Raw genomic sequence first — 19,447 nt, forward strand, 5'->3', positions numbered from 1 at the left:
TGTTTACTCTACTGGAACACGTTTGGTTATTCAACCGGACGCGGACATATTTACCCATATTCTCAATTTAGCTCCATCAGATTTACAAGCGGGGAGATGTGTGATTTCCAGAACAGAGTTCTTTCGGTTCAGTATAGTATGGAACCACATCTTTTAATTCTAGGAGAGGTCGCAGACGTACGACGTCCCGTTGTACATTCGGGTGCTCTATCGTTATGATAAGCAACTCTGTTGCGTCTACAGTTTCTAAAGACATTCATGTACCACACATAAATGGCACTTAAACCAAACAAAAAAAAAACGAGTTGTTTATCCCTTTTCTGCCCTACTTCGTTTTCCAGATGCCACAGAAGGTTCACTCATAACGTATAAAGTGTCTATGTGTAGCATTAGTCGACCTGTTCCTACCGGGCGTTCATTGCTCGTTCCTATACTGATTTCTGAAAGGATATGATCGATCACATTCAATACAGGTTCACCGTCTTTTTCCGTTCGTTGGTTTGAACGACACCTAATGCAAACCAACGGGGTTAATTTTTTATTTGAACTTCTAGTAACCCTATGGGCTGCCCGTGTAGCTGCCGGCTTAGAGTAGCACTACGGACCACCTGTTCCGGTGGTAAGAGTCCACCAAACAGGTAATCCCAATCCAAGGTGTCAGGCGACCCGTGCTGAGGGATGAATGGTTGAGGGGGTTTAAAATATGCTCGATCTTTAACGGAGCCCGTAGCGTGGGTAGATCGCCTTTTTGGGTTGCGTTGCGGTGAAAGATCTACCAAACCGAACCCTAGTCCTAACTGCTTCCAACTAATGGAACAGCATAACTTAGTAATCAAAGGAAACACTTTGGTCCTTATTACATTTTACACCTTGTTGAAAGTGATAGGTCTCGGTTTTAGGTGTGGCCGAGATAGACCTTGAAACAGGGACAAATGGATTAGTATTCCTAATCTTTTATTCGGTGTTCACTAGTTTGAAACAGTAAGGACTAGGATTCCGATGCATGGTCAATATCGGTATCATTTCTTGACTTTATCGTTAGGGGATCCGATTTTAACTGAAAAAGGAGCGTGTTCAAAGCGGAACCTATCAATCAGAATCCTCCCTTGCGATCAAGTTGAAAATGACTACTGTAATAAAACCGAATACTTTATAACTTCTCAATGGTGATAAAGTAATACGACATGCACTATACAGATGACACGGGATATACCACAATAGATCAAATATTGGTCGCAGTGGTTTATGTTCCAAACAGAGAAAAAAAACCCTATGGGCATAAAAAACAATACTGCTGGTAGCCTTATTTGCTGTTTTGTTTTGATTCTGTGTTCGGACTCCGTTCCATGAGAAGAATGATGTTTGAACCATTTTTAGTTTGAATGATGTCCAGATTAGCGGGTGAATTTAAAAAATGTTTATAATAACCCTTTTCTTCCCACGACTTTGAACCAGTCTTCAAGTAAACACGCACCGTGTTGCGCTTGGGTACAAAATATATGTGTGCAAGTTCAGCTCGAACTTGCACACGAGTTTGTCGTCATGTTTCAATCAAACTTGTGCACTTGTGTAAACGATCGACGATGGCTCGGTGGCAAGAGACCACATTGCCCAAAGTATCTAAATACCCAAGGTAAGAGATTCCCGCAAATGTCAAAAATGAGACTCACCAACACATCTGCGTTAGTTATGAAAAGTTGGTGTTTTTACACTAAAATGTCATTATTTCAGCAAAGTTTGTGAAGTTTTAGTAGTTTGGATGTTTCTAAATGCTGAAAAAATATGTTTAGAACCAATTAAAAAAAATTGTTACCGATTTTCAAATTGCGATATTTCCTGTTTTATTGCATGGAAGTCACTTTTAATTCAGTGAGATGCAATTAAATAATTGCTTCTATGATGGGAGTGCTTAATTTCTTAAGAAAGTTTGCTAAATAGTGATGCGCCCATACAAATCAGCACAAATTTCATAACTATTTTTTGCTTTTTTCCTTTTCTCACTAATCCGCGAACATTAGCGGGAATCTCTTACCTTGGTATTTAGATACTTTGCACATTGCCCGCATCGTGGTGCTCGTGTTCGTCGTTATTCCGAGTTCGGAAATGCTAGTAGGGAATCGCGCTACTTGGGCGGTGGCTTCTATATTCGTCTGTTTTCCACTATAACTCAGTCAATCTTGAACCAATTGACACAATTCTTGGAATGCGGTGAGATAGGTATAGTATCTACCCGTGTACAAAATTTCAAGTCAATCGGTTCAAAATTGACCGAGTTACAGTGGAAAACAGACGAAAATAACAGACGAAGAAAACCACCGCCCAAGTAGCGCGATACCCTATCCAAGAGATTGTTTTTCAATGCGTCGGGTATTCTCGCTTATGTATTTTTTTCGGATTCTTCGATGGACGATCGGAGAATCAACGAGCGGTGTGAACGAGTGCACATTTAATATGGTTGGACCGTTTGCATGCTGAGACCAAAGCCAAACATAGAAAACCAGCTGGTCAGGATTACCCGGTGAGTTCGTTCCTTATTACTTTTTATATTTGAACATGACATATATGGGGATTTCGGAGGGGTAGCCTAAGGAAGTTAAATGAACTGGTTTCCGGGCAAATGTTCGTGGGGTGGCCAGACTTTGTCACGAGATAACAAATATCATGTTGTTTTCCGAAGGTCTCCAGTGAATTTAGCTTACCCTGCTACAACAAACCATCAGGTAGATCATTCCGTTCCGGTATGACTCTGCAGCCATAGGTAATCCTTGCGCTGATGGTGGGTACACAATCATCATCATCATCATCATCATCATCATCATCATCATCATCATCATGTTTCAATCAAACTTGTGCACCGCGAACCTATGCTGTACACGAGTGCGTGTACCCATGTTTAAACATACAGCTTGTACACGGCGTGCACATTGTGTACAGATCGATTCGTGCTCGGCTTTGCGTGGTGGAAGATTTAGACCCGATGCGTCGCAGCGGTCCTGTATGCGTTGACGCGGTGCGGTTGCGGTGCGGTAGCGTTGCGTTATCGTGTGAATCCGCCCATTTGATGGTGTGTAACTCGACGCACTTGCGTGCACTTACTTTTTGATATTTTTATATTAACGACGCGTAGTGCGTCATCAGCATCATTGAAATCTCGCTCGAAATTTCAAAGTGATAAAACTCAGTTACCAAAGCGCAAATTTGGATGAAAATGTATCATCCCATATGCTCACTCGTGGTGAGTGTGATGATACTTTTTCTACTGCGTAACTGCAGAATTGACCGTTTTTTATCACTTCAAAAACGCGAGGCAAACAATCATTGAAAATTAAAAAGTCAATGATTCCTATGAAAATTCTGTGATGCACCAAGTCACCTTAAGGTGTCTTACTGCATCACTAAGTTTTCAAGCGAATCATTGACTTTTTGCTTTTCAATGATTGTTTGCCTCGCATTTTTGAAGTGATAAAAAACTGTCAATTCTGCAGCAACGCAGCAGAAAAAGTATCATTGCAATCACTGCGAGTTAGCATATAGGATGATACTTTTTCATACGAATATTCGCTTTGGTGGCAGAGAATTATCACTTTGAAATTATGAGGCTCATATCCAACATGGCTGCCGATGCTGATGATGCCGTAAAAAGCCTGTTGAAGTTGTAGGGGCGAAATTTTTTGTTAGATGAGCGGCCGTAGACTTTGTGGTGAGGGGTGGGGGAGGGAGGATGGTTGTCTAACTAAAGTCTACGCTCCATACAAATTTAAAAGTTTTTGTAAGGACGAAAGTCTACGAGGGAGAGGGGGGGGGGTTCTGAAATGATCAACGTGGTTAATGAACAGCCCCTCACGGGCTTATAGATTAGAGGCTTTTGGGCTCGGAAGTTTGTCGTTAGCAGCTAACCTTTATATTGCTTATGGGTATCCCAGGATCCTGATAACATAGAAAGCTTATGTCTTTGGCAAAGTTGTTTGACATTCCAAAACGTTGTGGAAGGGTTGCTCGATTCGGCAGTCATCCATAAACCACGTGATCTTTGAGGTGGTGGGGAGGGGGTGGTGGAGGTTAGGCCAACAAACACGGCACATAGAAACTTTTTTTTTGTATGAACATAAGACCACGCAGGGGGGAGGGTAGAAAAATTACCACGTGGATTATGGACAGCCCCCTGCCACTAGGCAGTGCAAGTAAATGTTGAACTTTTTTTTCACTTGGTTCACTTGACCCTGAGAAATGTAATGATCGGTTGTATAAAAGAGCCACATTACTAGAAACGCTCCAACTTTATGCAGAATTAACCAATTATGTCCAAATTTGTACCAAATCAAGCTAACTAGTTGGGGGCATGGTGTACAACGTTTAGAAGGTGATATTTTCCGAAAAACCGACAGTTTTTTGATGACGTAATTCAAATCGTTCAGAGGCGATCTAGTACTCCACAACAATTTTATCATGTGAAGAACGATTAGAATGACGTCACATGTTTACATCCAAAATGTATGTTTACATAGGTTACTAGCCTGCCTTGTGATATTTATGCCGTGGTTGGGGGCCGTTCATAAACAATGTAGATTTCTTGGTGGAAGTGAGGGGGGACTGTTCTGAGATGGACAAATTTGATCCACTTGGTTTCTAATCAGCCCCTTGAGGAACCAACAGTCAAAATTGGAAAATTGTTGGGGCACTTCATAAACAAAGTACACCTTCATGAAGATTTTTTTGATAATTTATAAAATTTGCAAGCTTTAACAAATTTGCTACTAGCGGCGCCTAATGGCAAAATCGAAAATCATTCGGTTAACCCTCACAGAGCCCATACGTTACCAAAGAACTTTGTCGACGGCACCATCGTTCTACGACTTCTACGTAATCAGGATACTGAGATACATGAAATGTTAAATTTGTTGGCTCTCTAGCCCCACCTAACGGCGGAATTTCATTCTGAACAAACTTCCATTAGTAAGTCCTTGACAAGATAAACAACTTTGCAAAAAGCACCAACTTTCCAAATAATCATGATCTTGAGATATACATGATAAAACTATCTTCAGTGTCACGTCTGTTTATCTTCAATACTTCAGAAATGATGAGGCACTGCAGTGTCTGCAGTGAATCCTGATTACTTAAAGAGTTGGTGTCTTCGGCAAAGTTGCTTGGCTGGTTAAGGGCTTACAGATGATGAACCATTTGATTCAAAAATCCACCGCTAGGCAGCGCTAGAGAGCCAACAAATTTTACATTCCATATATCTCAGGATCCTGATGACTTAGAACCAGAGTTGTTATAAGTCATCGGATCTGAAGAAAAATCACTGACGACAATAGATAATAAAAAAGTTTGCGTCACTAAACCAGCAGCGCTTGAATATTTTCGTTAAAACATCGTCAGTCAGTTTGTCGGTCGCTGATGATGGTGCAAGTGACGGAGTTCTATTTGCTGACGAACTTTTTTAGTTTTTCGTCGTTGGTCAGTGACGAAACTGATGGTTACCAACCCTGCTTAGAACGATGATGTCTTCGGCAAAGTTGCTTGGTAAAGTATGGTCTCTCTGTTGACCAATTGATTCTTGATTCTGCCACTGGGTTGCGTTAGCTGCAAAAAATTCAAAGGCATGTACATTTAAAAAATCATCAAAAAAAGTTCATCACGGTGTAACTTTTTATAAATTGGGTCAAAAGTTTTGAAATTTTGACTGCTAGTTCCTTAACTAGTTAGGTAAAACTAGTAAACATTTGGGCTTGAATGGTTAAGTCTACATGAAGTTACAGCGGTTCTAGTAAGATGGTTCTTATTTGACTACCGTTCATTAAATTGCTCCTATCTGATGATTAAATGAGTAGAATGAAGTGAAATTTTTAACATTTAGGGTAACGAACCACTTGGCCAGTGGCTGGTATTTTGGCCACTCTTCGCTATAACTCAGTCAATTCCAAACTAATTGACTTGAATTTTTGTACACGGGTAGATAGTATACGTATCTCATCACGTTCCAAAAATTGTGCAAATTGGTTAGAAATTGGCTGAGTTATAACAGAAAAGTGCCCAAAATAGGACCCCTGCCGGGATGGTTCTACTTCCCTACTTAAACAGTGCAATTTGAAATCTAATATAACAAAGTCTGTAACTTACAGACGTTACAGGGGCATTTTCTGGGATTTAAAAGGGTCTTGGATGAGTTTTTGATGGCATTTCAGGAAGCTTCAGAGAATTTTCAGTGGATTTCAAACGCGTTACCGGGGCGTTTTCAAAGGCTTAGGGTGTCAGGTGCGTTACAGGTGATCCGAAGGGGTTTTGGGAGACGTTTCAGGAAGATTCTAAAGATTTTCAACGGATTTCGGAGGCGTTAAAGAAGCGTTTCGGATATTTTAGAGGTTCTAAAGTGCGTTATAAGGGGTCCGAGAGGGCTTCAGGAATTTCTGGAGCCATTTTAGGAAGTTTCACGTGCTGGTTCTGATTCACACCAATTTTTTGCAGATAAATACAGATGATGGAACATTTTAATTAAAACATTACTGCTAGACGGCTCTTAACTTGTGTATCTTTGGATCCTGATAACCTAGAAAGTTCAACCTAAAAGCTCTATTTTTTTTACTATGTATATAAGGTATGTATATTTTCGTATGAGTGCATCAAACATTGTCCACATCGATGCGCTTTTAATAAAAACATTAATTCATTTGCTGGATAACCTACGGCGTGCGGTAGAAGATCTGAGTTGCAGCGGATCGTCATTAACCTTCCGTAACTCGCGCGGTTGGCCACCTCCGTCAGCACCACGTACAAAAAACGAGATTTTTTCACCGTGTTGTACAATATACAACAGCGCGATCACTCAAGAGTTAAATCGTCCAGCATTTCTGATGACGGCGATGATTTTCCAGTAACAACTTCATGCCGGAGAAGGATCGTTCCACCGGTTGCCGAAGCGCACAGAACGATCTTTGCACAAACAAAACACCAGCTTTGACAGGCGGCTGACCCAGCCCAGCAGAAGAATGCGCTCTTACTCGTGTACACTCATAGGTACAGCGCTCCCGTGAACACACCCAACATTTGTACCCATGTTTGTACATGAGAACAAACCCGGTGCACAAACTTGTACACTGCGCTTGTGTTCAAGTGCATGTACAAGTTGCTTCGCGTGGATCGAACATTGAATGCAATGTTTATCTGGGTACAAAAACATTCGTACACGTTTGGTTTATGTTGCACCGTGAAGACTGCTTTGAACGACTATTTCTATGCCAAAACAAAAAAGCGTTTCCGAAACAAGGGCTGGAACAAAAGGTATTGCAAATTGACTAAATGAGCTGCGGTTTCCTTCCATAGTTCCATCTGGAAATTTCTTCTGTGTCCCATCCAGAAACTTCATCTGGGGTTCCTCCAAAAGTTCTGCCCGCACTGAAATAAATTTTATTGTGGAATCTACCGATTCCATAGTAAAATTACTAACCGTACCTATGATTCTCAACCGACAACATTTTCCAGTTAATTCCACTAAAACACTGTCAACTTAACTAGCAGTGCAGTTAACATTACCAAAAATAATCTTAATTTAACAAACGAGCATTGCATTTTTAACCATACTGTGTTGTAAAATGCGTGTCTTGGAAAAATTAACAATGTTTTGTTGTTGAGGCGACTATGCTTTTAGTTAAATTTACTACAAGGCATTGTAATTTTAAGCATATTTCAGCTACCTTAACAGATTTTGTTGTCGGTTGAGAATCATAGGTACTTACTAACCGTACCATGGAATCGGTAGTTTCCACAACAAAATGTATTTCAGTGCGGGTTTGCTTCAGGAAACTTCCTCAAGGAATTCATGCGAGGTTCCTCCAGGAGTTTTTTCTGAGATTTCTTCAGGAATTCTTTCTGAGACTCATCTAGGAAATTCTTCCAGGAATACCCCAAAAACTTCTTCCAATATTCCTCTGAGAAATTATTCCAGGAACTTTTTATGGGATTCTTTCAGGAATTACTTCTGGGATTCCTTTCAAGAACTCCTTCCGGGATTTCGGTGGAAATTCTTCTAGAAACTCGTTCCATGATTTTTTAAAGAATCTCTTTCGAGATTACGCCAGGAACTACTACCGTCTACCTCCGTTGGTTTGTGTGACCGCATTTAATCTGAACACTGTTTGATTTGACCCCCGCTAATCTGCATATCGTTCAAACTGAAAACGGTTCAAACTTCATTCTACTCATGGAACGGGATGAAACGGAACGCAGAAGCAAAACAAAACAGTGTGGCGCCCACAGGGTTACTAGAAGTTCAAATTAAAAATTAACCCCGTTGGTTTGCATGCGGTGTCATTCAAACCAACGGGGGTAGACCAAGGGGAATGACATCTCCTTTGCTAACCGGTAAAAAATCCGCATTTATCCGTTACTAACCGTCGTTAACCGCGTCTAACTGCTGCTCGGTTAGCAGCGGTTAGCGACGTTTAGGGACGTTCCCCCTGGGGTAGGCGGTACCCGGATTCCTTTGGGAACTTCTTCCAGAATTCTTCCAAGAGCCGATTCCAAAACTTCATCAGGAACTCATTCTTGGATTTCTCTAGGATTTTTTTTTTCGGGATTTCATTATGCACTCCTTCCGGAATTCCTATAGGAATTCCTTCTGAGACTCCTCCAATAACATCTCCCGGGATTCCTCCAGAAGTTCTCTCCGGAATGGCTTTAGATAGCCTTTTAAGATTCTTCCGAGATCTCTTTTCGGGATTCTTTCAGAAACTTCCTCCAACATTTCGTCAGGAACTCCTTTTAGGATTCCTCTATAGAGATTCTTTTCAGGGATCCTCCAGTAGTTTCTTCTGGAACTCATGCAGATCCTTCTGGAATTCCTTAGAAAGTTCATTCAGGCATTCTCCTAGATGTTAATTCAGATAGAAATTCTCCAGGAGGTAATTAGGGAATTCTTCTAGGAGTATTTAATAGAATTCCTCCTGGAGTTTATTTTTTCATTTGGAACTCCTCTAGAAAACTATTCTGAGGAGTTCCATGAAAAATTCTTCTAACATTTTATTAAGAAACTCCTCCAGCAGCTTTGCCAGCAGTTCCTCCGGTGTTCCTTCCTATAGTTCCCAGGAATTCCTCCTGGAATGCCAAATAATAACCGTTGGATGGGTTTCTTGGTGAACCCCAATTGTGAGATTCGGGGAAAGATATTTCGCTTGAGGGTTGTGGAAATTATTGTGGGTTGCGGTTCGTACGCGGTTGGCAAAATTCTACTGAATCAAGATGACAAGTGTGTTACTTTATAACTTTCTTGTGCGGTTCCTCTAGGACAGCGATCCTCAGGCCTGTTTTTTCAACTGCTTGTATTGCACCTCCTCGATCCATTTGTGAAACTTTGAACACGTTATTCTAGATTATTTTGTGAGTAGAACAACCTTCTTAAGAAACATTGCAAGAAATTCTACGGCAACATAGAGAACTCGGCATCACGTGCGGCCCGCGGGTCGCACTTTGGTGACCACTGCTCTAGGAGCTCCTTCTGGAATTCCTTTAGGACTTCCCTCCGGAATTCTCCTAGGAATGCCTTCAAGGATTCCCTCAAAGCAATCTCCCTGGGATTCCTCCAGGAGTTCCTTTCTTGGAGTCGCCAGTAATTTCTTCCAGGATTTTTCAGGGAGCTCTTTATGAGAATCTCCGAGAAATTTATGCAGAGCTCCTTTAAAAGTTCCCTCTGGGATTCCAGCAGAAGTTTGTCCTGAGTTTCCTAAAGAGGTTTCTTCTGGAATTCCTTCAGGAGTTATTTAATAGATTCCTATTTTCGGGATTGTTTCTACATACTGTTACCTCCGGGATTCCTCCAGGAATTCTTTCTGGGATTCCTTAGGGAGCTATTTCTGGGATTCTTTCAGGAGTCTCTTCTGCGATTCCTGATGTGGTTCCAGGAATTTCTCCAGAGATTCCTTCCGAAATTTCTTCAAAAATTCTTTCTGCAATTCTTTCGGGGGTTCCAGGATTCCTTCGGGAATTCTTTCAGGAAACTCCCCAGCGAGCTATTTCTCGGATTCTTCCAGGAGTCTCTCCTGTGAATCCTACTAAGGTTCCAGGAACACCTTCCGAAATTTCCCCAAGAAATTCTTCCGGGAGTTCAAGGATTCCTCCTTGAATTCTTTCCGAGATTCCTCAATAATTCCATTTAGTGATTTCTTCAGTAATACCTTCTGACATACTTAAAGGAATTCTATCTGAGATTCATCAATTAATTATTTCTGGGATTCCTCCAAGAGCTCCGAGATACCTCTAGCAATGCCTTTTTTTGAAAAGAATTCTAGAATGAACTTCTGAAAGTCTGTCAGAAAGAGCTCTTCAAGCAATCTCAGGAGAAAGAATCATCAAAAGCAGGATTCCCAGAAAGAACTCCTTGGGAAAACTTGGTACGTGGAACTGCCGCTCTTTCAACTTCATTGCGAGCACTTGATACTCACCGAGCTACTAAAAAGCCGCGAGTTCGGCATCGTAGCGCTGCAGGAGGTGGGCTGGACAGGACACACAGTGCAAACGTTTAGAGGTAATCACACCATCTACCAGAGCTGCTGCAACACATGCGAGCTGAGAACAGCTTTCATCGTGATGGGCGACATGCAAAAGCGCGTGGTCGGTTGGTGGCCGAACGATAAAAAATGCGCAGCTTGAACGCGAGTACGACCGCTGCCGAAGACACGACGTCATTCATTGGAGATCTAAAACGCGGCAGTTTCCCGATATTATTGACGTCAGGACCAATCGTTACGCTAGCACGGACTCTGACTTCTACCTGGAGATGGTCAAACAGCGTCAAAATCTCTCCGTCATCAACAATGTACGGTACCGACGACCGCCACGGTATAACCTAGAGCGACTGAAGCAAGCGAATGTCGTCGTGGCAGAATCTCGAGACAGCGTTGGCAGACGAGGGCGAGCTCGACGTGGCCCCTCTAGAGGTCTGCTGGAGTGCAGTAAAAGCAGCCTAGCCATCAACGACGCAGCCGAGGCAACAGCAGCAAAGAACCCGGCAGAATGTGCAACGTTACAAACAGAAGCGGAAACAGCAGATCCACCTCTTTCCGGACAAAAAGCGCCACCTGGAAGAAGCGGAGTACGAGGGAAATATACTGCTGTGCCGTTCCCAAGAAACACGTAAGTTACACCAGATTCTCAGCGCATCTCGCACGACTTCGTGTCGCGAGCCGAAACATGCAGGACAAGACGGGCGTGAGGTGATCGAAAGATGGAAGCAGCACTTCGATGAGCACCTGAATGGCGTGGAGAACGTTGGCACGGGGGATCACGGCAACGGAGGAAACGACGACGCCAGTGCAGTGGAGGACGGAAATGAACCAACTTCCCCGTTGGGGGGAAGTTAAGGAAGCCATTAATCAGCTCAAAACCAACAAAACAGCTGGAGGGTAAGCCAGAATCTGGGAAACCAAACAGCTATCCGAGGAGTGGAAGAAAGGGGTAATCTGTCCATTCATAAGAAAGGCGACCATCTGCAATGCGAGAACTTCAGAGCGCTTACCATTTGAATACCGCCTACAATGTATCTCAGATCATCTTCAGCCGTCTGTCTAATACGAATGAGTTCGTGGGAAGTAACTAACCCGGCTTCATCGACGGCCAGTCGACAATGGACCAGATTTTCAACGACGGCAAATCATCCAGCAATACCATGAAATACGAAGATGCATCATCAGTGTAGATTGTGCCTACTGTGGGCTACAGAAGAAACTTCGGTCGAAAGATTCAATATCTCCGAAAGAATAAGCCAAGGTCAAAACTCGATGTTTGAAAACACCATGATCATAGCATTGCAAAAAGCAGTATAGTTAGCATCAGTAGCAGCCTCATCGAGCAACGAAGCCACATGATTGCCTGCTCGGTTGGTGATGACGGTTTTTTTTTTTGCTTGGTCTCTTCCTCTGCTATGTAGGTAACCCTTTGCTGCAATATTTACGTTGAGGGAGTGCCCCTGCTGCTGCTATGCTGCTGTTGCTGATGATCGGTGGTGCATTTTAACGCTTTTGTCACGTTTTCATATCCGCTATGGTCGGCGTCACACCTGTATTCCTCGGTGGTATCGTTCGTTCGTTCGTTATTCAAGTACTTGTTCGTTCACTGAAAACTCTACTTAATTCCCAGTCACCCGAGTACGAAAAAGGGAGAGTTTTTCAAAAAAAATAAAATTACCAACGCCAACCGCATTTTTAAAGAGCACTGAGAATCGCTGTTAATTTTGGGCGCACGATTTTTTAAGCGCCCAGTTCAACGTTGATGAAGTCAATAGATCAGAGCACCGACAGCATTCCGCATTAAAAAAGTCACTGTGGAATCCGAATGGGTTGATGTTCGTCTGGTCTGTGGAAGCTACAGGGCTCGTCGTCACGTTTTAGTCACGAATTAATTTGATTGAATTTTTACAACTTGCGCTACCCGCGCCGCGCTGCTAAAGGTTATCGATTCAATTATTGTCAAGGCTAGCGCAGCAGCATGCATTCTGAGCTGAAACTAGTAGCAATATCATTTGGAGTTTCAAGCTTGAATAAATTTTAGTTACTGACTTAGTAAAGAAGCACGGCTGCACGTGGTTTTCTCGAGCAATACTGTGATTATACTTCACGTGAATTTCTTGGTGGTATTGGAAGGTAGAGTTTTGTTAATATTCTTAGAATGTTTACAGCATTATTTGTGTGGCTTTGTGGCCTTGCGGCTAGTGAAGCATTTAGTCGTATCGTGCTTCGGGTGAATCGGGTTCGATTCCCGCCGCAACTGTCAGAAGTTCGTTTGTGGCTGTCCATTAACTATGTAAAGGTTTATGCGGGGAGGAGGGTTAGAAAAATCTTAATAGCCGTCGCAAAAGCCATCCTTAAAAGAATTACTAGACGTTTAAGTAGATGAAATTCTGTACGAATTCTTGAACAAATTTTGGAGTACTTCCTAGAAGAATACCTGAAATAGTTTACCGAAGTGATCTTTCCTGAAGTATTCCTTGTATAAATACCTGAAGGAATCCTTGGAAAACAGTAAAACCTCCATGAGTCGATATTGAAGGGGCCATCGACTCAAAGAAATATCGAGTAGTGGAACAATAATATTTTGGGAAGCTTTTCAGGGGGACCATCATAGTAATCCAGAAACTATTCAGTATGAGTCGATATCGAGTCAAGGAACATCGACTCATGAAAGTTCGACTGTAATTTCTACTTGAATGCCAGGAGGAATGCCTGGGAAAATCTTTGGAGAAATTTTTGAAGGAATTCCGTGTACGAATTTTTAAAGAAATTCTAGGAGGAGTTCTTTGAGAAATCTTTGGAAGTTTTTCTTAAGCAATCCTAGAAGTTATTAGTGAAGCAATAATGTGTGGCATTTAAACTGATGGTTCCCGATGAGAATCGCCCAGTACAGCGACCCGATACACTGCAGTACGTTCGACGTAGTCGAACGCTGACCGAAGAAAGATGATGAGTTGTGGCCTACTATGATCTCGCTAGCAACTGTCAGTCGATAGCGTAGATCACGGCATACAATAAGACAAAGCAGGCTATTTACCTATGTAAATATCAATTTTGAACTTAAAAATGTGACGTCATTCTTATCGTCCCCTTATTGAGTTTCTCGTCAATGTTTAGACTACTGTGATAATTTGATTTGAGAATTTCTGAAAATAATATCAGAGATTTGAAATTTCAAGTGCTTGCAGGACATTTTCTCGAAATCATTGAAAACCAGATGGTCCGGTCTGACTTAACGCCGACCAGTTAGCCTAAAATTATCGAGAAAACGTACTTCTGGTAACCTTACTTGCTGTTTTGTTTTAATTCTGCGTTTCATTTCACCCCGTTCCAAAATAATAATGAACTAATTTTTAGGTTGAACGATGTGCAGATTAACGGGGATCAAAATTAAAAATACACATTAGCGCCAAGTTGCGGTTTAATTACATATCAAACATTCCATTACTTGAGCGCCATATAACTTCTAAATAACTTCGCTGAAGACACGAACTTTCAGCACTACATAAAAATGTGAACTTTCTATTCAGAATTGATTGCAACATTGAAAGCCGACAAATGCTAATTGAACAGCAGAACAACAGAATTTTATCTAGCATGTTATTTTTTCGTTCAATTTCGTTTAAGATTTAAATCCAGTGCTGTCATTTTTTTTATTCTAGATCTTGCAAATAATTTTTACATAACGATTGAAATGTTGATGCATATTTCGCTTAGTAAAGTTCTATATACAATTGGAATAGTATAACTCGACAAGCCTCGCTGGATAAATGTATGACTCGTGCTGTAAAAATCTTCATTTTGCAACTCATTGTATAAATAACTATTTGAATATTAATTACAAATGCGAAATCTACAAACTAACAACAGGACCATTCCAACAACAATTCGATCTGATTGCAGCAATAGAATATCAATTTCGACCAATCAGAAACTGGTCTCCATTTTACAGCAAATTGCTCTCCAATTGGCTGACTACGTGTCGTATCCTATCCTAGACTTTGAGATACTATAACTATGGTATGCTTTGATGGATTGAGCTCAAATTTTGACACGAACCTAATTACAAATATGCTGAATTTTGCGTACACGCAGGGCCGGATCTAAGGGGGGGCCAGGGGGCCCGGGCCCCGGGCCCCCACATTTTAGGGGCCCCCACAAAAACCTTTTTTGGTTGCTAACATTAGCTTTATTTTTCATATTGCTCAAGTACTGTTCAAAAATAAGGAAAAACATTTTTGGTCATCTCTCCGAAGGGCCTCCACATCCGCTCGGGCCCCGGGCCCCCACAATCCTTAATCCGGGCCTGCGTACACGTGTTATAAAATGATTCCAATCACAGGTCTGCGCGTGACAAAGCAAATAAAATATGCAAAAGTAACCGGACAGCGGGACGCGTGTATATCAATGGGGTATAGTCTAAAGAGAGGTTCCAGGGGAGTTTCAGGAGGTATCAAAATGTTACAAGTGATTCCATGAAGTCTCATGAGCGTTTCAAACGGTCCCAGTGGATCTTAGGAGTGTTTTAAGGATCTCGTCGGGTGTTAGGGGGTTTCCGGAGGGGGGGGGGGGTGACAGAGGATCACGGGGATTTTCAGGGGGACATCAGGGGCCTTCAAGGGCAATTTAGGGGGCTGCAAAGCGTTTCAGCGGAGTTCTAGGGTGTCTCAGTGACGTTTCAGAGGGTCCCTCGAGATCGCAGAGGGTATCACGAGGTCTCAAGTGCGTTTCAGAGAGTTTTGGGGATGATTTATAGGAGGCCTCAGAGAGTTTCAGGGGGTTGCAGAGGCGTTCAAGGGGGCTCAGAGGGTCCCAGAGGAGTACCAGGAGATTTCAGGGGCATCTCAGGTATCAGGAGCGTTTCAAACGGTCTCACGGAGTTTCAAGGGTTTTCCGATGTGTCTCAGGGGCAAGACGGGCTTGGTGGTCTAGTGGCTACCGCTTCTGATTCGTATGCAGAAGGTCATGGGTTCAATCCCTGGCCCGTTCCTTTCATCCTATTTTGTATCTTTCTTTCCACTTTCTCTCTCTATCTCTTCTTTACATATACATATACAACTCATGTATATTCATATGTTCATAGCCATCACTAGAACCAGAAACGAACTGCAAAAATTCGTTTCCCTTCCTTACAACTTCAATAGCACAGTGTATATAACGCCTACAACTTATGCAACCAAAGCGTGCTGTGCCGCTTGTCCTTGATCGTAACCACCACACAATCTATCACCTTACGAACATCCCCAGTCCATGGATCGCATCACCGACCCAACGGTGACTCCCAGATCTCCCATCCTTTCCGTCTAACAAAAACCTCAGTCTCGTGCTGGTTGTGGGGATGCAGAAGTGCTCTCGGTCTTTAGTAGCAACAACCAGCAACAACTAGCAACATTCCTTGCCCTTCCCAACTGACAATAAGGACGTGGCCGGCGACGTTATTGATCAAAAATGTATGAAGCGCTTAAATTGCACTTTGAGAATAAATGGAGTTTCCCAGCCCATTTTCATTTGGATCTCAGTGCATCCAAGTGGATCGAAGTGCAGCTCAGACCAATCACGGAGGAGCAACCATTGACATGTATAGTCAAATTTGATCGTTTGATCGATGATCGTTTTTCCGAGTGGTTTCAGGGGTGTTTTGGGGGATCTCAGATGGTTTCAAGGCGGTATCATGAAGGTTTCAGAGGGGTACCATGAGGCCTCATGGGGATCCCAGGGGGTCTTAGGGAAGTACCAGAAGCATTCTGGACGTTTTATGGGGTTCAGAAGCTTCCAGGCGGGTTTCAGCGGATCTCATGGGTGATTCGCGGGATTTCATGGGGCTCCAGCAGGCATCAAAGGCATTTTAGGGGGTTTTCAGGGGTATTAGAGAAAATGTCAGGTACGGACCTTCTGAAACGCCCCTTAAACCTGTTGAAACGCCTCTGAAAGGGCTATAACCTCTCTAAGACTAATCTCAAACCTCCCTAAAGCTTCATAAAACAAAAGCGAAACCTTTCCTCGAGAATTAAGTTCCCTCATTTAAAGTGTTAACTATGCATGGGTCATCAGGTTCCAGCGCTAAAACCACTTTAAGCAGGTTATTTCTATGCAGATCTTATTTAGGTACACAATCTTTATGCCCTGCCTGCCTCCAGAACTAATATTGTACATAAGAAAATGTAACATTGACGGTAACTATGTAAACGGTGAGCAAAGGGAGACCACTGGGGCGTTTTAACGGACCTCAGGGGGTTCCCGCGGGTCTTCGAGGAAATAGGGGCATCTCAGGGGCTTATGTACAAGGGGTTCCGGCGGATCTTGGAGGCGTTTCAGAGGATACCAGGAGATTTTCTCGGGGAGTTCCAAAGAGAATCTAAGGGGTCTTAGGGCCGATTCAGGTCACAGGGAGTTCCAGAGGGGTATCAGGAGGTCTCAGGGGCATTTCAGAAGGTCCCAAGGCTGTTTCAAGAAGTCTCAGACGGCTGCAGAGGAGCTGCAGGAGGTCTCAGGTGCGTTTCAGGGGACACTAGTTGGTGTTTTAGAAAGTCTCAGGAGAGTTTTAGGGGTCTCAGTGGCGTTTCAGAAGGGTTCAGAGGGTTCCAGAGCGATTTTGTAGGGGTGTTGGATCACAGGTGACTTTAGGGTGGTTCCAAGGGGTCTTAGGGTGTCTCTAGGTGTTTAAGGGGTCTCAGAAAGTTCAATAGTGGTTTAACATTGGGTTTAAAGTGAGTATTAGGAGGTCCCAGAGGCGTTCCAGGGGGTCCCAGGGGCGTTTCAGGGAATACCAGGAGGTCTTAGCAGCATTTGAAGGGGTCATCAAAACTTCTGGTGGTTTCCGGTGGTTTCAGTGGCTTTTCAGAGTGTCGCAGATGATTACATGAGGGTTTCCAGGAAAATTTTAGAGGATTTCAGGGGGTCCCAGATGATCTCAGGGGCAATTCAGGGGTACGACAGGTAGTGTAAACATGTTTTCTGACCAATTCCATCAAATCCATCTAAATATAATAAATGATGACAAAGTAATCAATCGTTGATATAATTTTTTGCTACATTTATGTTATGTCCTTCTGATTGGGTTCAGTGACCTGATCAATTATACCATGCACTATATCATGATCAACAACTCAAACACAAAACCCAAACCGTAGATAAAGTTTACTTTTTCTCACGTGCGCGCGTCAAACGCTTTTCGCTTTTACCGCATTTGAATTCTTCAGTCTGCCCTTTCACGACAACGCTCGCTTCCCAGCTCTCTTTCTTTGCATTTGCAAATTAAACCTAAACTTACCCATCGTCTTCGTCCTCGTTGATGGTCAGAATCTTGTACATCTTCTGACCGCTGCTGCCACCAGCACCAGCACCACCGCCACCACCCCTCTCCAACAGCCGCGCCGTACCACCGGCGATGGGCAGCTGCACCAATTTGCCCATTTTCACGTTGCTGCTGCTGACGGTGGCGATGGCACTTGCCACCGTTGCACCACTGGCGCTTCCGTTGCTACCGAAACCGTAGAACAAGTTGGGCGCCGAGAGCGAAGTCTGCTTTTGCTTCTGGTGGGTCCCAGCAGCCGCAGTAGCAGGTTGAAGATGATTGGCGGCGGCGGTGTGCTGCAGTCGCCTGATCGAGGTAATGGCCATCTTGGATGGGTCATCGGTGGCATAGGCCGCCGATGCCGAGGTGGATGTGGAGGAGGTGGATGAGGATGACGACGACAGGGAGGACAGCGAGCGGCGGGTCAGATGGTGCTGCAGGTTGCTGGTTCTGGTGCCGTGCAAGGCGTGATGGCTGCAATTGAGCAATTGAGCGAAAGAAAGACAAATAATTAGTGCGTGCGAAATGCGGATACAGATGGATGCTAGATACAGATAGTTGGTTGGCAAGGTGTGTTGGATAATGCATTCGAGCGTTGAGTACTTTGCTATAGAAGGCTTTTTGCGAGTAAATCCAGATGAAGGTTTTCGCATTAACGCAAAAATTCGATCACTGGAACAAATCGAGTCATAATTACCAAGACAAATGGTTAATGGAGTTAGATGCAGAATTAAACCAATAATGTCTGTCTCTCTAGTTTCGCGATCGAAAATTATGCAATTGCTTTACGCTTGGGGATCAATAAGTCGGAGTGAGGTCAGATGGATGGAAATAATTCGATTTGTGCAGGTTTTATGCCTAATAGTTTTGCTTTGTTGACTGCAATTTTCACTTTTGAAGGCTAATCTATTTGAACTGATGCGATATAGGGAAGGAAAATTGTAAGTAAAATGAACAGTGTGTTATTAGGGTGGGACTAACTTGAAAAAAAAATCTCTCCGGGATATGATTTCCCAAGAGGAAAGTGATCTACTAGTCGAAATAAATGAGCTGTACAAAAATGAGCGATTTCGGTTGATATTTAGGGGTGGCGCAAAAGGTTTAAGTGAAATTTTTGCTAGGGCAAACCTTTGAAAAACATTTCAAATTTAATTTTCAGGCATAACATTTCTCGACTGGGTGATTCTTGAACCCAATTGGGCCAAACATTTTTAAAAATTAGCCCCACCCTAGTGTGTTATTGTGAAGCAATTGGGTTGTTTAGGGCCCTTATAACCACAGTTGTAAAGTCGTGGGTATGCAGCATGACCATGCTGAGGATGACGGGTTCGATTCGCGGTCGGTCCAGAATATTTTCGACAAGCAAATTTCCTTGACTTCCTTAGGCATAGATTATTTCCATGCCTAAGACCACACGATATATTCATGCAAAACAGTCATTAGCAGAGGAAGCTCTCAATTGATAACTGTCAAAGTGCTCATAGAACAGCTGAGAAGCAGGTTTTGTTCCAGCGGGTACGTTAAGTCAAGAATAAGAAGGTTGTTTTTACCCTTCTTACACCCATAAGAAGGGTATAAATACCGCTCGAAAAACCGACTTTCGATCCGAGGCCCGTAGGGCCGAGTCTCATATACCACTCAACTCAGTTCAACG

At 43.0% G+C, this 19,447-nt stretch overlaps 1 protein-coding gene across 1 annotated transcript in view; it reads right to left on the bottom strand.

Annotated features, from left to right (window-relative positions):
* LOC134285004 (uncharacterized) overlaps positions 1-19,447 on the bottom strand; it is a 194,044-nt gene that overhangs the window by 41,566 nt on the left and 133,031 nt on the right. Inside the window, exon 5 of the mRNA XM_062844830.1 lies at positions 17,770-18,267. Coding sequence (XP_062700814.1) covers positions 17,770-18,267 — 498 coding nt within the window. The remainder of the gene's footprint in view (positions 1-17,769; positions 18,268-19,447) is intronic.

This window comes from Aedes albopictus, chromosome 1 (assembly GCF_035046485.1).
Source record: "Aedes albopictus strain Foshan chromosome 1, AalbF5, whole genome shotgun sequence".
Lineage (NCBI taxonomy): Eukaryota > Metazoa > Arthropoda > Insecta > Diptera > Culicidae > Aedes > Aedes albopictus.